The sequence below is a fragment of the Mustela lutreola genome, chromosome 14 (genome assembly GCF_030435805.1).
Source record: "Mustela lutreola isolate mMusLut2 chromosome 14, mMusLut2.pri, whole genome shotgun sequence".
Classification (NCBI taxonomy): Eukaryota; Metazoa; Chordata; class Mammalia; order Carnivora; family Mustelidae; genus Mustela; species Mustela lutreola.
The window spans coordinates 73289492-73313211 of NC_081303.1; the positions used below are offsets into that span (position 1 = coordinate 73289492).

General features: G+C 58.3%; 1 protein-coding gene across 3 annotated transcripts; it reads right to left on the minus strand.

Annotated features, from left to right (window-relative positions):
* Positions 1 to 7: 7 nt before the first annotated feature.
* LOC131814855 (SLAM family member 5-like) lies at positions 8 to 21992 on the minus strand. 3 transcript variants are annotated; one of them, XM_059146267.1, is made up of 6 exons: positions 15650 to 15736; positions 14546 to 14687; positions 5074 to 5466; positions 3652 to 3948; positions 3448 to 3534; positions 8 to 2225 (listed from the first exon to the last, which is right to left on the minus strand). In XM_059146267.1, the coding sequence occupies exons 2-6, from the start codon at positions 14616 to 14618 to the stop codon at positions 2137 to 2139; spliced, it is 939 nt and encodes a 312-aa protein (XP_059002250.1). In that variant the 5' UTR covers positions 14619 to 14687; positions 15650 to 15736; the 3' UTR covers positions 8 to 2136. The 3 variants fall into 3 exon arrangements, with proteins under 3 accessions (XP_059002250.1, XP_059002251.1, XP_059002252.1); XM_059146268.1 differs by lacking the exons at positions 5074 to 5466; positions 14546 to 14687; positions 15650 to 15736 and adding exons at positions 19442 to 19822; positions 21740 to 21992; XM_059146269.1 differs by lacking the exons at positions 14546 to 14687; positions 15650 to 15736 and adding an exon at positions 10838 to 11021.
* Between the last annotated feature and the right edge of the window lie 1728 nt (positions 21993 to 23720).

The following is a 23720-nucleotide window of genomic DNA, read 5'->3' on the forward strand; positions in this document are numbered from 1 at the left end:
ACAAAGGTTGCAGTTCTACGTAATTGTCATTAGGACTGAGGATCAAGGCATAAACACGGATAAGAACAACACTGAAAATTATAGGGAAACACTATGTACAAAGCACTTGAAGAACTTTCTAAATGCGGTGAAATAACACGGACCAGACCAGGATGAGGGAGCTCCCGGAGGAGGTCCTGGCGCAGGTGCAGGGAGAGAGGCCTGCCATGGGAGAGAAAGGGAGGGACCTGGGAACCAGGGCTCTGGTGCTCGGACCCCAGAGGGGAGGCAAAGAGAATGCAAGGTGACTTCCAGGAGTTCGGCTGAAGCAGCTGTAGGACGCTGTGACGTTCCTGAGCTGCAGGTATTGAGAAAGCCCAGGGAGGAGCTGGTGTGGGGGCGGGGAGGCAGGAGCCGGGCACTCAGTGCTCCGCATGGTCACTTGGCTTTGAGAGCAGAAGTTCATCAGGCAGTCGGGGTGGGGGTCCCGTCAGGGCTGGAGCAGCTGCCTCAGCATGGCCGGGCTGCTGAGAGCCATGAGGGAGGAAATATGGCCAGGGGAGAACCGAGGGCCTGGCACTGACCAGCAGAGGAGGAGGGTCAGAAAGAGAGACGGAGAAGGAGCCGCTGGGGACACCTGCTGAGTGTGCGGTCACAGAAGCCAGAGGAGAAAAAGAACTAATTATAATTATACTAAAAAATTCAGAGTGGGTCCTAGACAATGTCATTATTTGGACAATAATGTAATCCTCTCTTGTGACTCATAACAGAAGCAGGTGTCAGTCTTCCTGCACTATCCCAGGCACGCAGACCCCAGAATCTGGTCAGGTCCTATATGGGAACCCAGGGGCATGTCTTGTTATATTCAGGATGGCTCCCAGTTCCTGCAATCGGGCCAGAGCCGTGAAGGTGGATTGGGTGTCGGGTTGTTCACGACAAGCCCCTACAGCCGCCCCTGAAGTTGTGGTAATGACATAACTTTGGGAAAACTGTCAAGGTCAGGGGCCGGCTGCTGAGGTGTGAACCCTGTTAGCAGGTGGGAACTTAGGGACCGACTCACTGACCATCGGGGAGGGAGAAGGGATGGAGCACGAGTTCCCCAGTCCCCAGTGGTCAGGGATTTAACCAGCGGTACCCATGTAACGATGTCTCCAGAAAACCCCAAAAGATCGGGGTTCAAAGGGCTTCTGGGTGGGAGTACACACAGGTGCTGTGGGGGAAGGGCTCACCTAGAGGGAAGGCAGCTCCGCACCCCTCCCCACATGCCTCATTCTCGGCCCCTCTGTCACCCGGCTGTTCTGAGTTACACCCTGCAAACCAAGCTCTAGGCTGGAAGGGACTGAGTCCCCGTTGTCGCGTGAGCTGCTCCAGCAAATAACCAACCGGACAAGCAGCTCATGGGAACCTGCCAGTCACGGCAGGCGCACAGAGGCACAGACCACAGCTTGCCTGGCGTCCCAGTGCTGGTGCCGGTGCAGAGACCTCGAACCCTACCCCGTGGGGTCTCACCTGAGCTGCAGGGACACGGCGTCAGGACTGCTTGAGACTCTAGGACACTGAGTAGGGATGCAAGAACCACAAAGGTGCCTGGTGCTGGGAATGACCCCCCATCCAGGGTCAGCCGCTATGTGCGGGGGTCTGGGGCTGAGGAAGACACACGGCAGGAGTTGCTCCGAAACAGACGCTTTCCCACTCGGACGCTCTTTCTCTTCTGGGGTCCCATGGACCCCTGGAGAATTTTTAAGTTAATACTGCGTTGTCCAGAAAGGGTACAGAGGCATGGAGGCCAGAAGCTGCAGGCAACTGGGATTGGCACCCGGGCACAGAGGGACTTGGGAGAACCCAGGCTGCCCCATCCGCATCCCCGGTGTCTCCAGACTCCTGCTTCCTATTAGATGCCACAATCAGGGTCCCTGGGCTCCTCCTGTGATCCTGCCCTGAGTCACACACAGATGGAGGTTGATTCTGACCCTGGGAACCTGTCCCCTCCCTTCGCCTCCACGGCCCCCACAGCCACAGCCACAGCAGCGAGCCTCCTGCAGGGACATCCCCTGAGCAGAGAGATACAGGACAGGAGCCCAGGGTCCAGTGAGGGATGGAGAAGTGCAACCTGCCTCTCCCAGGCTCCATCATCTTCTTCCTACTTGTCACATAAAGTCACAGTAGAGCTCCGAGGACCCCCAGCACAGGAACAACAATCCATGGGATGACTCCCTCGTGGACAGAAGAGGCTTCTCCAGTTGGATCTGCTCCATCACACAGAGAGAGTGAGGAAGGTTAAGGCGACAGAGAACTGAGGACGCCCATTGCCAGGCACATGGAGACTCTGAAGGGACCTGGTCAGGAGCTCGAGAGGGAGAAGCATAGCAGAGGCTCTCACTCAGCGGGTTCCTGAGCTCCTGCTTGGGGCCAGGGTGCTGAGGGGAGCAGGACATGGTGCCCGCCCTTGAGGAGCCCCTCAGCAGGGGGAGGGCTGACACATGCCAGGGGCAGCCAGCCAGAGCCATCCCAGGGCACTAGAGCTACAGCCTGTACCCAGGTCATCAGGGAGGGCCTCCTGGAAGAGGTGATGGGCAAGCCTGGTCTTGAGGGAGGAGTAGGAGATTGCTGGATATTCAGAGTGGGTGAGGCATCCCAGGATGGAGACCCACGACCAGGAATGGCTGTGACAAGTCCGCAGCCCTCAGAGCTGCCGGCACCCACTGGGACATGCCAGAGAGGGACCGTGTAGGGGCAGCCGGGTGGGAGGATGAGAGGGAGGCAGGAGCCTGTTTCCAGAGGGTCCAGTGGGTCCCTGAGCCATGAGCTTCCTCTGGGATGAGGGATACTAAGACAGTAGGCCCTCCAGCAGCTGGCAGATGAGGGGTAGAAGGAGGGGGTCTCACAAGGAACCAGGTCATTCATTCATTCATTCATTCAGGGACACACTAACTGTGAGCAAAGGGCCTGAGGCCGAGGCCGGGACAGGCATTCCAAGGAGCAGCAGACATGGCCACTGCCCTCCAGGGGTTCAGCCGGCACAGGACACTAATCCTGGGCCAGAGCATCAGCTCCCAGGGTGCGGCCACTAACCACTCCTTAGAGGAGACGAGGTGTGAGGGCAGGACAGCAGCAGCTCCTGCAGGGCCCTGAGCCATCGAGGCTGCGGAGCCCTGTGCAAACTCTGTTCATGCTGGGACTGCCCCCAGCACGCGGCCCTGTGGGACTGCCCCGGTCACAGGCCCCCAGAGCCAGCTGCAGGGAGGGGGTCCCTGGATGGGAGTAAGTGGGGAGTGGGGGACTCCTGACTTGGAAGGGCTGAGGGCAGAGGGAGGGGCCTGAGCGGAGGCTGGCAGTGGAGGAGAGCGGGACACATCGGGAACGCAGGTGAGCAGGTGGGTGTGACGGACCCCGGACGCCCCCAACTCACTTTTCCTGAAAACGTCTCTAGGCACACAAGGAAGGGTGGATGAGGGCGGGGAGAGGTACCTGCTGCGTGCTGCCGGGACCAGCAGGGCTGAGGGCTGGAGAGCAGCCTGGGAACAACACTGAAGAGCAGACGCAGGTTGGATGTTCCTGCCAGAGTCATGGACAGGACAAGCAGCAGGGGGTGACATAAACATGGGGGACAGAAGCCGCGAACCTTCACCCTGAGCTGCGGGAGAGTCCCTCCCCTCTGGCAGGTGCACTCACCGCGGCCACAGACGTCCCCAAGGTCCTGGGAGGCAGCTTTCTTGTCCGCCTGGTTGCTGACCACACAGGTGAGGCTGGGGCTGGGCCGGCTCAGGGGCAGGTTCACAGCCAGGGTCCAGGGGTTGGGGGCTGGTCCTGGGGCCGGTCTCTGCGCCAGCTCCCTGGGGAGACCCTCGCTCTCCCAGGACACGGTCAGGTCCTCCCTAGTTTCCGTGGTGTTACACTCCATGGTGATGTTGCACCAGCCTGGTGTGAGGGACAGATCTATGGCCCGGATCTGGGGACGGGGCACAGCCTCTGGGGAGGGAGGGACAAGAGGACAGAGTCTCAGGTGAGTGTAGAACATCACAGCTCCTGCTTCCTCCTGCGGATTCTCCCTGACGCTCTGACTTCCTCCCCATTAGGACAGTGAATGCATTTTACAGATAACAGGGAATTGACCCAAATATATAGCAGGTGTCAGTAAGGAAGGAGCCACTGAGTTCAGCTCTATGTGATTTCACTAGACTGAGCACTTTTTCCCTAGATTTCACTAGACTGTGTCTTAAAATTTGCCCTTGATAAAATAAATGCTAGAGCCACCTAGCTGAAACCCATTAATTCTATGAGAGTGGGGTATGCCCTAAAAAAGGAGAAGTTGGGACAGGATTTGTCCTAGTCCAGACCATGGCCCTGTTTCTCCTGCTTGGATGGTTCCCAGGATGGCACAGCCTGTGGTGCCGATGGCCACGGGCCAGCTCTGGGAGCCAGAGATCAGCAGTAGGCTCCACCAGAAGAGGCCGCAGTGGGGGACACAGTGGTGGTTCCAAGGTATGCACACTCCAAGGTGGCTGTAACAGGCACCGAGCTTGGGGTCCACCCAGGAAGACAAGGGACAGACTGACAGTCACTCTTGGGGATCTCCAGGTCCTGAGGGTGCAAAGTCCCCTCTCTCTGGGGCAGGACGTCTCCCTGTGCAGGGGGGAGGGGTGCACACAGAGCGAGCTGCTCCCTGAGGGTCTGGGGAAGGGCTACCCTGTGAATTCTCCATCCGTGGGGGTTCAGAGGGGGACCGTGCAGTCCGTGAGTGAGCTGACTCGGGCTGGACTGAGAAGGAAGAGGGGACAGGGCGGGGAGAACCACACGCGGGATTCCGGATCCCGCTAGGTGACAAGTGTCCCCCAACCATGGCCACATGCTGGCCCTTAGAGCCTGAAGATGTCATAGGTTCCAGGACAAAGGGGAATTGAGGCTGAGAACCTGCTGATGGTAAACTAGGGATGGTCTGGATTCTCCGGTGACCACATGACGTGTAATTTCAGGGGAGAAGATCGAGTCCAAAGGCTGTGGTCTGGAAGGAATCCTTTAGGGGATGCTCAGGGACACTCCCAGGGACTGAGAAAGGGGGTCAGCTCTGGTACAGGGGGAGGGTCCGCCACATACCGTAGACCATCAGGTGGAAATTCCAGTCATATTGTCTTCCTCTCGTATAGGACTGTCGAGCCCTGTACAGCCCACTGTCCTCAAGGGTCAGGTTGTCAATCCTCAGGGTCGTTGCATTGAGCACATGGACCCTCTTCTCGAACTTGTCCTGGAAGTTGACCCATTCTGGAACATCTCTCCCAGGAAACACATACAGCATGACTATGTAATTGAATCTGGATACGACGCCCCAAGACATATTCTCCAGCTCAGATTCTGGAGGTAATTCTGGATTTCTGATCACTGGAAACAGCACAGAAGCTCCTTGAATCCCCTTCAGAGTAACAGGGTTTCCAGAATCATCCATGGCTGACCCACGGGCTCCAGGACGCTGGGTCACAGTGTTGCAGACACCTAGGGCATAGGACGCAGAAAATGTGAGTGGTTTTTTTTAGGAATAAAGGAGGAAACCCTAGAACCCATCTTCCTGAAATCCATCCCGTGTGCCCCCTTGGGCACAGGAGATGCCATGAGTTTGAGGCAAGGCTGGAATCCCTCCTGGTCCCAGGGGAGTGTCCCCTTGAGCAGGTCACAGGAACTTGCTCATCTGCAGTGTCCTGACCCCTGACAGCGAGAGGACGAATGTCAGGAGATCTCGGATCTGAAGCACGAGCACCTTTCGGGGGCAGCACCGAGAGCATTTCCGCAGGAGGCAGGTTCTCACGGGGCTGCAGAGACCCCTCGTGCCCACAGACCGTGTGAGATCTTGGAGGGGGTTCTCTCCTGGGGACTCCCCTCTAAGGAGCAGAACACCGTTAACATGATGGACGGCCCTCAGGGACAGCAGGTCTGACAGGAGTGTGACCGCGTCGTGCTGTGACCCTGTCTCCTGCTCGCTGTGACGAAGTCTGCCGCTGTGTTGTGGGCAGCGCCCGAGTAGAGACCCTCATGGGGAGGGACAGAGGGCAGCCTCTGGCCACCAGTCTGCAGGGTCTACCCTCATGGAAGTGCTTCATTTAACAGCTGCCACGGCCTAAACGGGGCTCTTGCTCCCTCCTCGTGGGACAGTTCTATTGATGTTGTCCCTGCAAACACCAGCAGCTTGGGATGGATTCTCTGCACACAGGGACTGAGGGACGTCAGCTGGGGGGCATGTCCGCAGCCATGGGTGTGTGGACTCACACCCAAGACATACGTGTCACACGTGAGTGTGTAATTCTGGTTTTGTGATCACGTAAAACAGCACATGACCAACATGCATGTATGCGCTTCACACACGTGTGTGTGGACAGCACGCATGGCTGTGTAGACACTGGGGTAACCCATGAGAGGTCTATTAGACCAAAGGCAGCTCCATCTCAGCCTCGGACAGACCCTGCTCATCGGCCTCCTGAGAGTGACCCCAACCGCTCTCCCCCCAATAATGCTGAGGTTCCCAGCGGCACACGGCGATCAAGCTTTCTGCCCTTCGCCAGGCTGATGAGAACATTATGTCCCATTATATCTAAGGAACATTCCTCCTGTGAATGAGCCTGGTGGCTCCTCATGAATTAACAGACAGCAAAACACTATCCTGTGTGACCTGGCTCCCGCCCTAGATCAACACACGCGAAGCTCATGTATGTAGAAATATGAAAAGTTCCGAGCAGCAGAAGAGCCCCAGTCCCAGGGTGTCACCGCTGGAGGCCCATAGAGGGGACCTTTCACAGAGGAGGGACTCCCTCGGCAGGGAGAGGGGGAGAAAGACCTGTCCTGGGTCACCCGGGTCAGAGTCAGACTTGGAGCTTCCCCTCCCTCAGCCCAGAGCTTCCCCTGCACGGAGCTGCCCTGCCCTCCCCCTGCTCCCCCTGCCCCAGCCAGGGCTCCTCCCTCCCAGCACTGCTCTCTGGTCAACAGTCTTAGCAGGTCTGGGGTCTCATTCTCCAAATATTGTCCCGGGAGAAGGGACTGAAGTACTCGGCGGGCTTTGGCAGGGCGGGGACGCGAGGCTACACGGGATAACCGGCCCCTGCGGGAAAGGGGGGAGCCGGGACAGAGGAGGCTCAGCCCTCAGGCTGCGGGGGAGGAGCGGCCCAGAAGCTGGAAGCCCACTCAGGACAGGAGGAAGACCCGACAGTGCTCAGATCTGCAGAAGGTGCTGACCCCAAGGAGGGGCAGAAGGTCAGGGGCGGGTGGCTGTGAGCAAGAGAGTCCGAGTTTATTTAAATTAGATGAAATCTGACTTTCAACCATCAACATAGCATTTTGTCCATTTCTCTCTCTTTCTTCCTCACTTTCTTTCTCCATCTTCCAACCCAGACATTTACGTAGGAAACTGTGTGATAGCCCGTCTGTCTCGACGCTGATGAAACTGAAAGGAACAGAAACACCACATGTTGCCGACAGGAAGGTCCCTCTGGGAAGGCTCTTCATGCCTTGCCTGCGGACGCAGTGCCCTGTTCACACACGCCCTGTGATTCTGGAATTTCCAAGAATCCCTGCAGCTCAGACAGGGGCTGCTGCGCTCACACAAAACAGTGTGTTGGGCTGGCAGAAAGGGCTGCTTAAGATGGCGAAAGTTCCCGCCACAAGCCCTGAGCTCGGACAGCAGAACAAACAACAAGCAGGACTCTGAGACCCCCGCCCCGGGCTCCAGTGGACCAATGGGACCCCGACGAGCAGGCGAGATATCCGAGTAAGGGAAACTTGCCAAAAGACCCCTGAGCTCCCCTCGAGACCCCTTAAAAGCCCCCTCCTCCCTGCCTTGGGCGCGACTTCCGCCACTCTGCTTTCCAGAACCTCGCCCGAGGGTGCCCACCTCCTCCCGGCGCCACTTTCCTGGCTCCCCTCCTCCTGAGCCCTGAAACTTCGCCGGAGAGCGTTTTTAATAAATCTTGCCTTGCACCCACGTTGCACCCACTGCTCCCAAAGACCCGGACCTCTCCTGCCTGTCTCCCCTCTCTGAACCCCCGGAGAGCTTCACCCACCCACCGACAAGAGGGCCCCTGGTTCCTCCTCCTTCTCCTCCTTACCGCGATCCCTTACCCCAAGGTCCCTTAAGTTCAGGATTTCTGAACCGGCCCCCTCGTCTGCCCCTCCCCCTCCCCCTCCCCACTCCTATCCCAACTCCTGACAAATTTATCCGCAGTAAACGAGAAACTCCAATCAAAGTTTACTGAAGGTCAAATAGGCTCTTGTTATTTGTTAAAATCCGCTAGCAAAGAGATGACTAGAACTGATGGTTAATTGTGTGTCTCAGCGTTTTCATGGGTCATTCTTAAGGTCGCTTGCAAAGTCTTTGGTAACCGTTAACCGAATGGGATAAAGTACGAGAGCGAGAGCGCTGGTCGCAGGAACTAGGTTTACGCTTTTGAAATCTGTTGGTAAACATCTTTTGTGCTTCACTGAATTCTGTTGTAACAGCCGCAGGGCTACTGTTTGAGCTAGATCCTCTCGTAAAGAATGGAAGGGGAGACTGATCACCTCCCATTAGCCAGGGATACCCAAAGGGGAGGTGTCCAGCCTGTTTGAATCTGAAGAGTGCCCGACTGTGTGAATGTGTCTGTGTGGCTCCACCCGCACTAGGGCTCGAAAACCCTCCCCTGATTAGTCTGGCCCCTAAGGGAGGTTGCTGGAGCTGAGGGAGTTGTCCAAGTTCATGTGACCTTCTCTCTACAAGACCTTTCCCAAATTGAGAAATGTTTGGGCTCCTTTTCGGCCAATCCTGATAACTATATCAAAGAATTCCAATATCTGGCCCAAGCCTATGACCTCATCTGGCATGATTTACATGTGGTCCAGACCACCACCCTCCCCACAGAGGAGAGGGAACGCATCCAGGCTGCTGCCCGGGAGCACGCGGATCAGGTCCAGCTCACTGATGCTGCCATGCCAGTTGGAGCCCGGGCAGTCCCCGCTGTAGAACCGGGTCGGCATGATCAGGATGGCCAAGGTGGCCGCCCGCGCCATGACCGCATGGTCCAATGTCTCATAGCCGGCATGCGGGCAGCCTCTAATAAGGCCGTCAATTACAAGATTAGGGAGATTGTCCAGGCCCCTGACGAAAACCCTGCCATGTTTCTTAACCGATTGACCGAGGCTTTAACCCAGTACACTCACTTGGACCCCGCCTCTCCTGCGGGGGCCACAGTACTGGCTACTCATTTTATCTCTCAATCGGCACCGGATATACCGAGAAAGTTAAAGAAGGCTGAGGAGGGCCCTCAGACCCCCATTTCTGACTTGGTGAAAATGGCATTTAAGGTCTTTAATTCCCGTGAGGAGGCGGCTGAGCTTAAACGACAAGCCAGACTCCAGCAAAAGGTTCAGTTGCAGACCCAAGCCTTGGTAGCAGCCCTGCGGCCGGCCGGCTCCGGGAGCCAGCAGAGAGGGGCAACCAACCGCACCCCCCCGGGGGGCTTGTTTCAAATGCAGGGCCGAGGGACATTGGGCTCGCCAGTGCCCCAATCCGAAGCCACCAACTCGGCCTTGCCCTCAATGCCATTTGAGGGGCCACTGGAAATCCGACTGCCCTAACCTCGGGGTATCTTCAGCGCCTCAACGTGGGGGATCCCCGAGACAGTAAGTCTGGCCTTTCAACTGCTTGGATTGGAGGACGACTGACGAAGCCCAGACTCGGCCACCCCTCTCACCCAGGCCGAGCCCAGGGTTACGCTCCAGGTAGCAGGAAAGTCCATCTCTTTTTTGCTGGACACGGGGGCTACCTACTCTGTTCTGCCTTCCGACTCAGGACTTCCTCGAACCTCACCAATTATTGTTACGGGGATCTATGGGACCTCCTCCAATCCTAGGGTGCCCCTTCCCCTCACCTGTAGCCTGGATGGGTTCCCCTTCTCCCACTCATTCCTAGTGATTCCTTCCTGCCCGGTCCCTCTACTGGGCAGGGACATTCTCCAGAAACCGAGGGCAACTGTCTGTCTCTCACCTTCTTCTCCTCCCTCCACCTCAACCCGTCTCATCCTACACCTCTCCACTCCCTCGACCCCCGCTCCAGGTGACCTACCTGCTGTAGACCCTCAGGTGTGGGACAGCTCGGAGCCCATCATCGCTTCCCACCTTACGCCGGTTCAAGTACAGCTTAAGGATAACTCTAAGTTTCCCTCTCGAGCTCAGTTTCCTATTTCCTTAGCCCACAGCGGGGGGCTAAGAACGGCTTAAACGCCAGGGACTCCTGGTCCCCATCAGTTCCCCCCGTAACACCTCATCCTCCCAGTACGCAGGCCCTCAGGGGCTTATCGACCGGTGCAAGACCTTAGGCTTATCAACGAGGCCGTGGTCCCCCTCCATCCAGTCGTTCCTAACCCCTACACCCTATTGTCTCGCGTTCCCCCAAACACCTCTCACTTGACTGTACTGGACCTAAAAGACGCCTTTTTCACTGTCCCCCTGCACCCTGATTCTTATTTTCTCTTTGCCTTCACCTGGGAGGATCCCGACACACACGTTTCTGGACAACTAACTTGGACTGTCCTACCCCAGGGGTTCAGGGACAGCCCCCACATTTTCGGCCAGGCCTTGGCTACAGATTCACAGCAGTGCACCCTTACGGCCAGCACTCTACTACAGTATGTGGATGACCTCCTCCTCTGTCGCCCCTCCCTCTCGGTCTCCCAGGATGACACCTCCACCCTACTTAACTTCCTGGGGGCCAAGGGATATCGAGTCACCCCTCTTCCTACTCTACAAAGGAAACACAAGTCCTCCAGTCCTGGGGAGGAAAGATCGGAGATATGGGGTGGATCTACATTCAGGACAGGATTGCCCTGCCAGGCAATCTGGCGCACACCTTTAATTACTGACATCCGCCGATCCCTCCATGTCGGCCCATGGGCTCTCCACCAACTTCTTCAGCCATCGTTCTATCATCCTTCCTTATCTAAGGTAATCGAAGTTGTCCACGGGGCTTGCAAAACCTGTTCCGCCATGAATTCACAAGGAAGAATCCGCAGACCAGGGCCTAACCATCAGTTCCGAGGCCATCAGCCCGGGGAAGACTGGCAACTGGACTTCACTCCCATGCCTCACCATAAAACCTTTCGCTACTTATTAACCTTGGTTGATACGTTCACAGGCTGGACCGAGGCACACCCCACAGCTCGGGAAACAGCGGACGTGGTGGCTGCAATACTCATCGAGCACATCATCCCGAGGTTCGGATTGCCCCGGACCCTCCAGTCGGACAACGGACCCGCCTTCATCTCCAGTGTAACCCAACAGGTAGCGGAGCCTCAACATAACCTGGAAACTTCACATCCGATACCACCCACAGTCATCAGGTAAGGTAGAAAAGGCCAGCGGGCTGCTCAAAGCCCAACTCACCAAACCTACCCTAGCGACCTGCCTTTCCTGGCCCACACTTCTGCCCCTGGCTCTTGAGATGCCTAAATTATAACCATAACCGCTATTTCTGCTTCTGTACCTTTGCTTGCTAACCCATGAGGAGATGGAAAATTACCAGCAAGCTTTCTATAGGGCCTCTGTAACCACACAACCCCCGCCCAGAATTGAACCTAGCAGAGTGGCCACTCCCGGACCCCCGCCCGGCTCTGGGCTGAGAGGTAACAGCCATCTGGCGCCAGAGAAACCCCCACCCAGAATTGGACGTGACAAAGTGACTGCTCCCGGACCCCCACCCAGCTTTGGGTACGGGAGATAATAACCATCTAGCACCCCGCGGCTTGACAGGGAGACTCCGGCCAATCCTGAGGGGACACATACCCTAGTGGTGCCAACCAAGCAGTTTGAGGAACGACAGCCCTGTGACCTAACCAATAATCTATTCTCAGCTTTTTCCCGCCCTGTAGTGCACCAGTCATATTATAGAGTTGCTGTTTGATTTTCCCGCGGTATGTAGTGATTTGTTACGAGATACTATGATGTATGCTAAGTCCCTGCCTCCCCAAATAGTGTATAAAAAGTGCTGTGATCCTGAGCTCTGGACCTCTTAGCGTCACCGGCAACGAGTATGCGGAGGTCCAGGTTCGAACTCGTTAAACGACCCTTGCTGTTTGGCTTTGACTCTGGACTCTGGTGGTTGTCTTTGGGGGGTCTCGAATTTGGGCACAACACTCTCACCAGACTCCGGGCTATGCCCCGCCAGGCCTTTGGGCTTAAGCCCATTCGAATTACTATGCGGCCGGCGCTTTCTTAGAAATCATAGCCCTCCGGCCATTTCCCCGCCTCTTTTATCCTGTCTACCTTACCTCACTCGACAGCGACAGCGTAGGGATACCCCTCCCTATTGACTGGCCACTCCCCAACTTCACGGCCACAAATAATACGATCCATATCGGCCCCATTGGGGGAAACATACCTATTACTAATGTGTCCCCCCCCCCCACCACCACCACAGCTGCCCTATCACTAACTCCTCCCTCCCGTACTGTGCTCCCTCGGGAATATTTCTCTCGTGCCCTCAGGGAACCTGTCGCTGCCTGACCACTAATGACGCCCTGGGCTGTATATTCATGCTACTCTCTCCTTCTACCACCATCTACTCCGAATCCCAGCTGCTATCCATCCTATTCCCCCAACACCATGGAGGAAGGGCTGCCTTCCTCCCATTCATAATAGGGGCAGGAGTAACCACAGGGATGGCAACCGGAACATCCATAGACTTTGATTACAAACTCTCCCAAGCCCTGAATGACGACACGGAACGGCTTGCTGACTCCCTCACAGCCCTACAGACGCTAAGTCACCAGCCTGGCAGCCTTAGCTCTACAGAACCGATGGGCCTTAGACCTTCTGACTGCCAAAAAAGGGGGGACCTGCCTATTCTCAAATGAAGAATGTTGTTACTTTGTTAACCAATCAGGTATAGTTCCTTCCAAGATCAAAGAACTCAGGGATCGGATCCAAGCACGGCGGCGAGACACGTCCTCCTGGGGCCTGGTCCCCTACACCTGGGGAACCTGGCTGCTCCCTCTGGCGGGACCTGTATGCATGATCCTCCTTCTAGTCTCAGTCGCTCCCTGTCTTTTCCGGTACTTGCAGGGTCGCCTACAAGAACTTGCCCGAGTGTCCGTCAATCAACTCCTCCTCCAGCCCTACTCTCGCCTGCCCACTTCCCACTACCCCTATGACGATGTGCTCCCGCCCCCCACCAGCAGGAAGTAGCCAGAACTGAGTCAACGCCCCTGACAACATTATATTAAGCAAAAGGTCAGAATGTTGGGCTGGCAGGAAGGGCTACTAAAGATGGCGAAAGTTCCCGCCACAAGCCCTGAGCTCGGACAGGAGAACAAAGACCCAAGCAGGAATCTGAGACCCCTACCCCAGGCTCCAGTGGACCAATGGGACCCCGACGAGCAGGCGAGATATCCGAGTAAGGGAAACTTGCCAAAAGACCCCTGAGCTCCCCTCGAGACCCCTTAAAAGCCCCCTCCTCCCTGCCTTGGGCGCGACTTCCGCCACTCTGCTTTCCAGAACCTCGCCCGAGGGTGCCCACCTCCTCCCGGCGCCACTTTCCTGGCTCCCCTCCTCCTGAGCCCTGAAACTTCGCCGGAGAGCGTTTTTAATAAATCTTGCCTTGCACCCACGTTGCCTGGTGTTGTGTTTATCTCGCCGGAAAAACTTTCCACAGTGCAAACACAAAATTTCTCATTTATTCGTATTTCATTTGTTACACAAAGCAGACAAACTCTGATGAAGTAAAACCAGGAAATCCGGCATTTGTGGGGGCAGGATGTTTCCAGTTCCCTTTTTGGGGCCCCCACTGCTTCCTCCCTGCCCCACCCAAAGCCCAGGTCAGCAGCAGTCTCTGGTGAGAGACTCTCACCCCTCACCAGGCTCTCATCCGGGCTCACCCCTACACACGGCAGGTGGGCGCAGACCCTTGAATTCTGGGGTCGCCTTTCCTTCCCTTGCAAACAGAATGTCACTGGATTCGGGACCTCATCTTGCCCAAGGAGCCAGACTAGCGCGGCCCCTCCAGCTCAGACAGGGGCTCTGGGTTGGCGCCTCCCGCACATGGCAGCTGTAGAGGCAGGGGGAGTGCCGGTGCAGGGGGAGTGCCCATCCCCACCCCAGGTCCCCCAAACCACCCCTGTGTCCCCTGCATCCTCTGTGCACGGCAGGGAGGGGTGCCCATCCCCACCCCAGGTCCCCCAAGCCACTCCTGTGTCCCAGGCATCCTCTGTGCACGGTAGGGGGGGTGCCCATCTCCACCCCAGGTCCCCCAGAGCCACTCCTGTGTCTCCTCCATCCTCTCCACAGGAGGCTCCAGGCTCTCTGGGCCTCAAAGCCCTGGGCTGGGGGAAGGGGGTTCCCTTCATGCTGCCAGGCAGCCGGGTCGGGTTCCCAGCCTGGCCTCAGCCCAAAGCTCCCTTTGTTCCCTCTGTCCACCCCGGGGCTCTGACCCAGCGCACCGCGTGTGCTCCGTCCTCACGGAGCTGCTCCGTCTGGTTCTTCAGCACAGACCCCAGCCAGCCCGGGAGCTCCTGCCTCCCTGCCCGCCCGGCGGCCTCCCTCCCAGGGGGCCCGGGCCACTCACTGAGGAGGAGGCTGGTGAATCGCAGGAGCCAGGAGGCCCCGCACAGGTGGGGGTCTTCTGAGCAGGCGCCCATGGCCGGCCGCCTCCCTGCTGACTCCGCCTGGGCCTGTGAGGTTGCAGAGGAAATACCAGAGCGCAGAATCTAGAAAAGAGGAAAAGCCTTAACCGCAGAGAGCCTTAGGCTCCTCCCAGTGATGGGAGAGCCCTTCTCCAGGCCGTCCTTGAGCCTTGTGGGCAGAGACTCCTCAGATAGAGTCCAGATCTGGGCAGCTCCTCCCTTCAGGGTGACGGGGACCAAGTGGGCTGTGCCCCTGTCCCATCCCTCCAGGCCTGGGTGAGCCCTCTCAGGGGGAGAAATCTTTGCTTCGGTAAACCCCACCCTCGGGTGGGGCCCAGGGCCCAGGAGGGAGCCCCTAGCAGCTGCAGGCCGGGACCCCGGAGGGTCAGCCTGAACACACTCCATGCTGGGGCAGCCCCCGGACTTTCTATACCTGCAGACACTGATCTCTGTCCCCTCCCGCTGCCCCGTGCAACAAGACAGCCCAGGTCACCAGTCCTCTGTGTGTCCAGGTCTCTGTGATTCCCAAGCAGAAGTTTCTAGGATCCCCCCCACCCCAGAGAGTCCACCAGGACCCACTGAGTTAGCAGCGAGCAGACTGTCCGAACAGTGCGGGTCACAGAGCCCGCCCTCAGCAAGCAGGGACGACTATGAATTCACGTTGTCTGTAAAGAGCTCTCAGCGCGGGACTGACGGATCAGGGTGCTCACGACGGGCCTGGGGGGATGTTGGGATTAACCACAGTTTGCCCCAGAGGCTGAGGTCTGAAAGCCAGTTTGATGTTGTACACATGAAGGGGACAGGGGGGACCGGACCGTCTAAGTCAGGACCCATAGGTGATCTGATGAGCCCCTGGTCTGGACGCTGGGATGGGGCAGAGCAAGGCCCTGGTCTCAGACCTCCTAGGTCACTGATATTTCCAGAATCAAGTTCACTGTAGACCTTGAGAAACCACACTGAGGGCAAGGGAGGCCAGGCCTGACAGGCACACACCCAGGCACAGAGGGACTTGGGACAACCCAGGCTGCCTCCTTTCCCAGCTTCACCTTGTCCCTGTGGTCTCCAGACTCCTGCTGGCTCAGCTCTGCATAGTGGATGCCACCATCTGGGTCCCGGGACTCCTCCTACGATCCTGCCCCTGCGTCACACACAGATGGAAGTTGAGTCTCAGCCTGGAAGCCTAAAGCTCCCCCTCCATGACCCTCATGGCCATGACCACACCTGCCAGCCTCCTGCAGGGACAATCCCTGAGCAGCAAAAGGCAGGAGAAAAGGAGCCCAGAGTTCAACGGGGGTGGGGGGGTGGGGGGGTGTCTGGACATGGGAAGGAGAAGTGCAACCTGCCTGTCCCAGGCTCCACGTGCTTCTTCACCCCACATCTCTTCCAAAGGGACAGCCCAGCTCCAGCTCCGGGGATCAGCAGCACGACCACAACAGACGCCAGGATACCGGGCAAGTGGGCAGCATCGGTCTGTCCTTGTGGATCTGTTTCCATCGCAGAGAGAGAGTGAGGAAGGTTAAGGTGACAGGGAACTGAGGACGCCCATTGCCAGGCACATGGAGACTCTGAAGGGACCTGGTCAGAAGCTCGAGAGGGAGGAGCATGGCAGAGGCTCTCACTCAGCCCGTTCCTGAGCTCCTGCTTGGGGCCCGGGTGCTGAGAGCAGCAGGACATGGTGCCCGCCCTTGACGAGCCCCTCAGAGCGGGGAGGGCTAACACATGCCAGGGGCAGCCAGCCAGAACCAGGCTACAGCTTGTCCCGAGGTCATCAGGGAGGGCCTCTGGGAGGAGGTGATGGGCAAACCTGGACTTGAGGGAGGAGTAGGAGATTGCCCGATATTCAAGTGGGTGAGGCATCCCAGAATGGAGAGCCATGACCAGGAATGGCTGTGACAACTCCCCAGCCATGGGAACTGCTGGCACCCACTGGGGCAGGCCAGAGAGGGACCAGGCAGGAGGACCTGGGTGGGAGGATGAGAGGGAGGAAGGAGCCTCTTTCTGGAGCATCCACTGGGCCCTGAGCCATGAGCTTCCTCTGGCATGAGGGATACTGAGGCAGAAGGTCCCCCAGCAGCAGGTGGAGGAGGGGGTTGAGGGACGAGAGAGCTCAAGAGGAACCGAGTCATTCATTCACTCAGGGATGCTGACTGTGAGCAAACGGCCTGAGGCCGAGGCCGGGACAGGCATTCCAAGGAGCAGCAGACATGGCCCCTGCCCACCAGGGGTTCAGCCGGCACAGGACACTAATCCTGGGCCAGAGCATCAGCTCCCAGGGTGGGGCCACTGACCACTCCTTAGGGGAGACGAGGTGTGAGGGCAGGACAGCAGCAGCTCCTGCAGGGCCCTGAGCCATTGAGACTGCGGAGCCCTGTGCAAACTCTGTTCATGCTGGGACTGCCCCCAGCACGCGGCCCTGTGGGACTGCCCGGGTCACAGGCCCCCAGAGCCAGCTGCAGGGAGGGGGTCCCTGGATGGGAATAAGTGGGGAGTGGGGGACTCCTGACTTGGAAGGGCTGAGGGCAGAGGGAGGGGCCTGAGCGGAGGCTGACAGCGGAGGAGAGCGGGACACATCGGGAATGCAGGTGAGCAGGTGGGTGTGACGTGTGTCTGTGAGACCAGAATCAGGCAGAGGAGCCCCGAGCCCTGAATCCTGCAGTGAGTTGCTGGCCAGACCCCTCAGATGACAGAGACCATGGACACACCCAGCTCACTTTTCCTGAAAGCCACCCTAGACACACTCAGGATGATGGATGAGGGCGGGGAGAGGTACCTGCTGGCTGCCGCCTGGACCAGCAGGGCTGAGAGCTGGAGAGCAGCGCGGGAGCGACACCAAAGGACAGAAGCAGGTTGGATGTTCCTGCCAGAGTCCTGGATGGGGCGACCATGTGGCAGGGGGTGACAGAAAGATGGGAGACAGAAGCCAAGATCCCTGACCCAGAGCTCACTGAGCTGCGGGAGAGTCCCTCCCCTCTGGCAGGTGCACTCACCGCGGCCACAGACGTTCCCAAGGTCCAGGGTGGCAGTTCTCTGGTCCACCTGGTTGCTGACCACACAGGTGAGGCTGGGGCTGGGCCAGCTCAGGGGCAGGTTCACAGCCAGTGTCCAGGGGTTGGGGGCTGGTCCTGGGGCCGGTCTCTGCTCCAGGTCCCTGAGTACACCCTCGCTCTCCCAAGACACGGTCAGGTCCTCCCTGGTGCCTCTGGTGTTACACTCCACGGTGAATTTGCACCCGCCTGGTGTGAGGGACAGAACCGTGTCCCGGATCTAGGGACGGGGCACAGGCTCTGGGGAGGGAGGGACAAGAGGACAGAGTCTCAGGTGAGTGTAGAACATCACAGCTCCTGCTTCCTCCTGCGAATTCTCCCTGATGCTTGGGCTTCCTCCCCCTAAGGATGGCGATTGGCGTTTTACAGATAACAGGGAATTGACCCAAATATACAGCATGTTCTTAAATGGAAGGAGCCACTGCTTTCAGCTCTAGGTGATTTCTCTAGACTGAGTACGTCTTACTAATCTCCCCTGAGATAAAATGTGGACCCCACCTACCCAACCCCCATAAATTTGAGGAAGATGCGGTGTCCCTTAGAAGAAGAAATCAGGGACGGAAAGATATTCCAGGTCAGACCCCAGCCCTAGTTCTCTTGTTCGGATGGTTCCCGGGATGGCACAAGCCCCTGGTGCAGATGGCCACTGGCCCACTGGGAGCCTGGAGGTCAGCCCCAGGCTCCGCCAGGAGAGGTTATAGTGGGCAACACAGTGGTAGCTCTTAGGAATGGCCTCCCTGAGTGTGGTTGGATTATACCCTGAGCTTGGGGTCCACCCAGGAAGACAAGGAACAGACTGACAGTCACTCTTGGGGATCTCCAGGTCCTGAGGGTACAAAGTCCCCTCTCTCTGGGGCAGGACGTCTCCCTGAGCAGGGGGGAGGGGTGCACACAGAGCGAGCTGCTCCCTGAGGGTCTGGGGAAGGGTTACCCTGTGAATTCTCCTCCATCCGTGGGGGTTCAGAGGGGGACCGTGCAGTCCGTGAGTGAGCTGACTCGGGCTGGGGCTGAGAAGGACGAGGGGGCGGGGCGGGGAGAACCACACGCAGGATTCCCGATCCTGCTAGGTGACGAGTCTCCCCCAACCATGACCACGTGCTGACCCTCAGAGACCATAGGTGTCGTAGGTTCCCGGGCAAAGGGTAACTGAGGCTGAGAACTGCTGATCCTAAACTAGAGATGGTCTGGATTCCCCGGACACGCCCCATGTGATCACAGGGTCCTCACAAGTCGGAGGAGGCAGGAGAGGAGGTGGGAGGGACACGGTGTCAGAGGGACTCACCCCACCAGTGCCACCTGGGAAGGGGGAGGAATTGGCCACGATCGAGGGATGCCCCTAGAAGGGGGGACAGGAGCAGAAGTGGATTCTCCCCGGAGCCTGCAGAGAGGAGCACAGCCCTGCTGACACCTGGACCTCATGGCAGAGGCTCTGGGGTCTGATTCCTGCCCTACAGCCCAGGAGGACCCCAGGGAGTGGTGTGGTCAGCCACTGCAGCACTGGACAGTAAGAGTCTCACTAAGGACCCTGAGTCCTACGGGGACAATGAGTGTTACGGAAAAATCCCCGTTTCTCCCCATTCCGTGTTCCCTCCTGAAGCACAGACGTGACCCGTCCCTGGTGTGAGTCTCAGCTCTGCCTGCACTTGTGCTGACCTCACAGCATCGGATTTCTGGGGAGAAGATCGAGTCCGAAGGCTGCGGTCTGGAAGGAATCCTGCTAGCGGGGCGCTCGGACACTCCCGGGGACAGAGGAAGGGGGTCAGCTCTGGGACTCGAAGAGGGGCCGCCACGTACCGTAGACCGTCAGGTGGAAATCCCGGTGATATCGTCTTCCTGTCGTTAGTTTAACTTGAGCCCGGTACAGCCCACTGTCCTCAAGGGTCAGGTTGTCAATCCTCAGGGTCGTTGTGTTGACCACATGGACCCGCTTCTCAAACTTGTCCTGGAAGTTGACCCATCGTGGAACATCTCTCCCAGGAAACACGTGCAGCATGACTATGTAATTGGATCTGGATACGACGCCCCAAGACATCTTCTCCAGCTCAAATTCTGGATTTCTGATCACTGGAAACAGCACAGGAGTTCCTTGAATCCCCTTCAGAGTAGCAAGGATTCCAGAAAACTCCGCTGCAGACTCATGGGCTCCAGGACTCCGGGTCACAGTGCTGCAGACGCCTAGGGCATAGGACACAGAAAACATCAGTGGTTTATGTAAATTAGATGAAACTTGACTTGCCACCTTCAGCGTAAACTTTTTTCCCTTTCTCCGTTCTCCTTCCTCGGTTCCCTCAGTCCCTTCCTCGCTGTCTTTCTCAGTCGTCCCGCCGCGACCTTTATGGACGACACTGTGTAACTTCGGTGGGTCTCCGGCTCAGTACAACAGGGACAGTGGAGGAAGCCCACACGCAGACAGGACGGCACCTTGTTACCGTGGTCCCCGCACCGTGCCCGCCTCATGGTCTGATGAGGAAAGACCCTGTTTGCCAATGTCCTCTGATTCCAGAAACGTCCTAGAATCCCTGCGGCCCAGGGAGGGGTGTTTCCCTCGAACCAAACATGACAGACCGTAACAGCCTGCCCTGCCCTCCTCAGGATTCAGTTCCGAGGATCTCAGTGTTTTCTCCTAGTTCTTATTTAACGTGTTCCGCAGAAGCACCTGGTCTCCCACGAAGTAAGAACCAGAAAGTGGGGCCCTGGTTAACACAGTGATAGAGGAGCCTTTTCGGAGCCCTCTCTGTTTCTCTCCTGCCCCCCTCCCCCACCTCGAGTCACCCCCACCGAGAGCCCAGGTCAGCAGTCTCCCGTTCCGGGCTCACCCCTACACACGGCAGGTGGGCGCAGACCCTTGAATTCTGGGGCTCCTGTCCTTCCCTTGCAAACAGAGTAATTCTGGAATTTCCAAGAATCCCTGCAGCTCAGACGGCGCTGCTGCGCTCACACACAACAGTGTGTTGGGCTGGCAGAAAGGGCTGCTTAAGATGGCGAAAGTTCCCGCCACAAGCCCTGAGCTCGGACAGCAGAACAAACAACAAGCAGGACTCTGAGACCCCCGCCCCGGGCTCCAGTGGACCAATGGGACCCCGACGAGCAGGCGAGATATCCAAGGAAGGGAAACTTGCCAAAAGACCCCTGAGCTCCCCTCGAGACCCCTTAAAAGCCCCCTCCTCCCTGCCTTGGGCGCGACTTCCGCCACTCTGCTTTCCAGAACCTCGCCCGAGGGTGCCCACCTCCTCCCGGCGCCACTTTCCTGGCTCCCCTTCTCCTGAGCCCTGAAACTTCGCCGGAGAGCGTTTTTAATAAATCTTGCCTTGCACCCACGTTGCCTGGTGTTGTGTTTATCTCGCTGGAAAAACTTTCCACAGTGCAAACACAAAATTTCTCATTTATTCGTATTTCATTTGTTACACAAAGCAGACAAACTCTGATGAAGTAAGAACCAGGAAATCTGGCATTTGTGGGGGCAGGGTGTTTCCAGTTCCAGTTTGGGACCCCTGCTGCTTCCTGCCTGCCCCACCGAGAGCCCAGGTCAGCAGTCTCCGGTTCAGGGCTCACCCCTACACACAGCAGGTGGGCGCAGACCCTTCAATGCTGGGGGCTCCTTTCCTTCCCTTGCAAACAGAATGTCACTGGATTCGGGGCCTCATCTTGCCCAAGGAGCCAGACTAGCGCGGCCCCTCCAGCTCAGACAGGGGCTCTGGGTCGGCCCCTCCTGCACACGGCAGCTGCCAAGGCTGCCGGTCCCCTGTGCACGGCAGGGGGGGATGTCCGTCCCCACCCCGGGTCCCCCAGAGCCGCTCCTGTGTCTCCTCCATCCCTCACCGCAGGAGGCTCCAGGCTCTCCCGGCCTCACCCCCCTGGGAGGGGGAACGGATTCCTTCCAGGTGGCCGGGTCGGGGTTCCCAGCCTGGCCTCAGCCCAAAGCTCCCTTTGTTCCCTCTGTCCACCCCGGGGCTCTGACCCAGCGCACCGCGTGTGCTCCGTCCTCACGGAGCTGCTCCGTCTGGTTCTTCAGCACAGACCCCAGCCAGCCCGGGAGCTCCTGCCTCCCTGCCCGCCCGGCGGCCTCCCTCCCAGGGGGCCCGGGCCACTCACTGAGGAGGAGGCTGGTGAATCGCAGGAGCCAGGAGGCCCCGCACAGGTGGGGGTCTTCTGAGCAGGCGCCCATGGCCGGCCGCCTCCCTGCTGACTCCGCCTGGGCCTGTGAGGTTGCAGAGGAAATACCAGAGCGCAGAATCTAGAAAAGAGGAAAAGCCTTAACCGCAGAGAGCCTTAGGCTCCTCCCAGTGATGGGAGAGCCCTTCTCCAGGCCGTCCTTGAGCCTTGTGGGCAGAGACTCCTCAGATAGAGTCCAGATCTGGGCAGCTCCTCCCTTCAGGGTGACGGGGACCAAGTGGGCTGTGCCCCTGTCCCATCCCTCCAGGCCTGGGTGAGCCCTCTCAGGGGGAGAACTCTTTGCTTGTGCAAATCCCACCTTCGGGTGGGGCGCAGGGCCCAGGAGGGAGCCCCCAGCAGCTGCAGGCTGGGACCCCGGAGGGTCAGCCTGGACACACTCCATGCTGGGGCAGCCCCCAGACTTTCTACACCTGCAGATACTGATCTCTGTCCCCTCCCGCTGCCCTGTGCAGCAAGACAGCCCAGGTCACAGTCCTCTGTGTGTCTAGGTCTCTGTGGTTCCCAAGCTCATTCCCTGTGAGGGGCAGTGGGGCTCAGGGTTTCTGTCCATGTCAGAGATGAGCAAAGTCAGGACCCATAGGTGATCTGATGAGCCCCTGGTCTGGACGCTGGGATGGGGCAGAGACAGGCCCTGGTCTCAGACCTCCTAGGTCACTGATATTTCCAGAATCAAGTTCACTGCAGACCTTGAGAAACCACACTGAGGGCGAGGGAGGCCAGGCCTGACCCAGGGCAGCCTCTCTCCCATCTCACACCCACGAGTAGAGGACATAAGCCTGTGGTGGCATCTCTGCAGCCTCTGGGGTCCACACCGGTCCTTTGCTGACCACAACCACCCCCTGCACTGGCTGAGTCACACTCAGACCAATACCTTTAGCCCAGCTCACAGTGGGAGTGGCTTCTCCCACACTCAGATTCTTCTAGAAAATTTCATCCCACCTGGACACAGCTCCCTGGTGGGCAGAGAGCTCACCACCCCCAGCCCCAGTCACTAGAGGTCCATGTGGTTTCCGTGGTGCTCTGCTGTGCAGGAGAAAGATCGGGCGGGAAGCCATGGTTGTGGGGAGTGCCTCGCTCTGCAGGGAATGATGGGGAGGGAATCCATGCAGGGGAGGTGGGGGTCTGCAGGTCCACGGGGGGAGGACGGCATGGCAGCTTCCAGAAAAGGAGGCTCCAGAACCTGGCATCTGAGCTCTGAACACACAGCTCTCGGGAGCCTCTGATGGCTGTCCTGCTCCGGCCAGAGTCAGGTCTCCCCCAGATGCTGGTGCCCCTGCGTGCACCCCACATCCCCAGCCAGTCCAACCATCCCAGTCTGCACCCCATAGGATGGGGCGGTCTGGACAGGAGGACACGCTCTCAGGAAGAAGCTGGATCTTTACGGAGAACTGGGAGCTGGTTCCAAACCCCGTAACAGGAGAACACTGAGAACCTGATGGGCAGGAGGGACCCATGGGCCCCACTGACCCCACAGTCAGAAGAAACCAAGGCCAGTCCTTTTGGGCCTCGTCCAGCGACCTCATGATGGAGGATGTGTGCCGCAGCATGGCAAGGAGAGGGCCTTGCGTGTGTGGAGTTTTTGCCTCCAATAAACACACGTAGTCCTATTCCCTGGGCTCCCCAAGGAGCACCCCAAGCCGCAGGTCAGCTCTTGCCTTGGCCATCTGGAAACCACTCCCCCTCCCCGCCCCACCCCGGGGCCCATCTCCACCTGTGGCTCTGGTGTTCTTAGTTTCTGGAAGGCGAACCTTCCAGGTGATGCTTAGGGATTTGGAAGTGTTGCCGGGGAGTCCCGGTGCTCTGCATTTTCCTGGCATCTCTGCCGGGCGGCTGTCTGCTGGCCTTGTACCTAAGGAAGGGGCTTGGCCCTCCTGTCCTGTGAAGTGTCACCAGCCTGGAG

Bases quoted from the DNA above. Each gene is read 5' to 3' on its own strand.
- LOC131814855 (XM_059146267.1), bottom strand. From the start codon at position 14,618: ATGGGCGCCTGCTCAGAAGACCCCCACCTGTGCGGGGCCTCCTGGCTC. The intron at 5,467-14,545 runs GTGAGTGGCCCG...CCTATGCCCTAG, and splicing joins ATTCACCAGCCTCCTCCTCA to GTGTCTGCAACACTGTGACC. The intron at 2,226-3,447 runs GTACCTCTCCCC...GTGATGGAGCAG, and splicing joins GTCCCGGCAGCACGCAGCAG to ATCCAACTGGAGAAGCCTCT.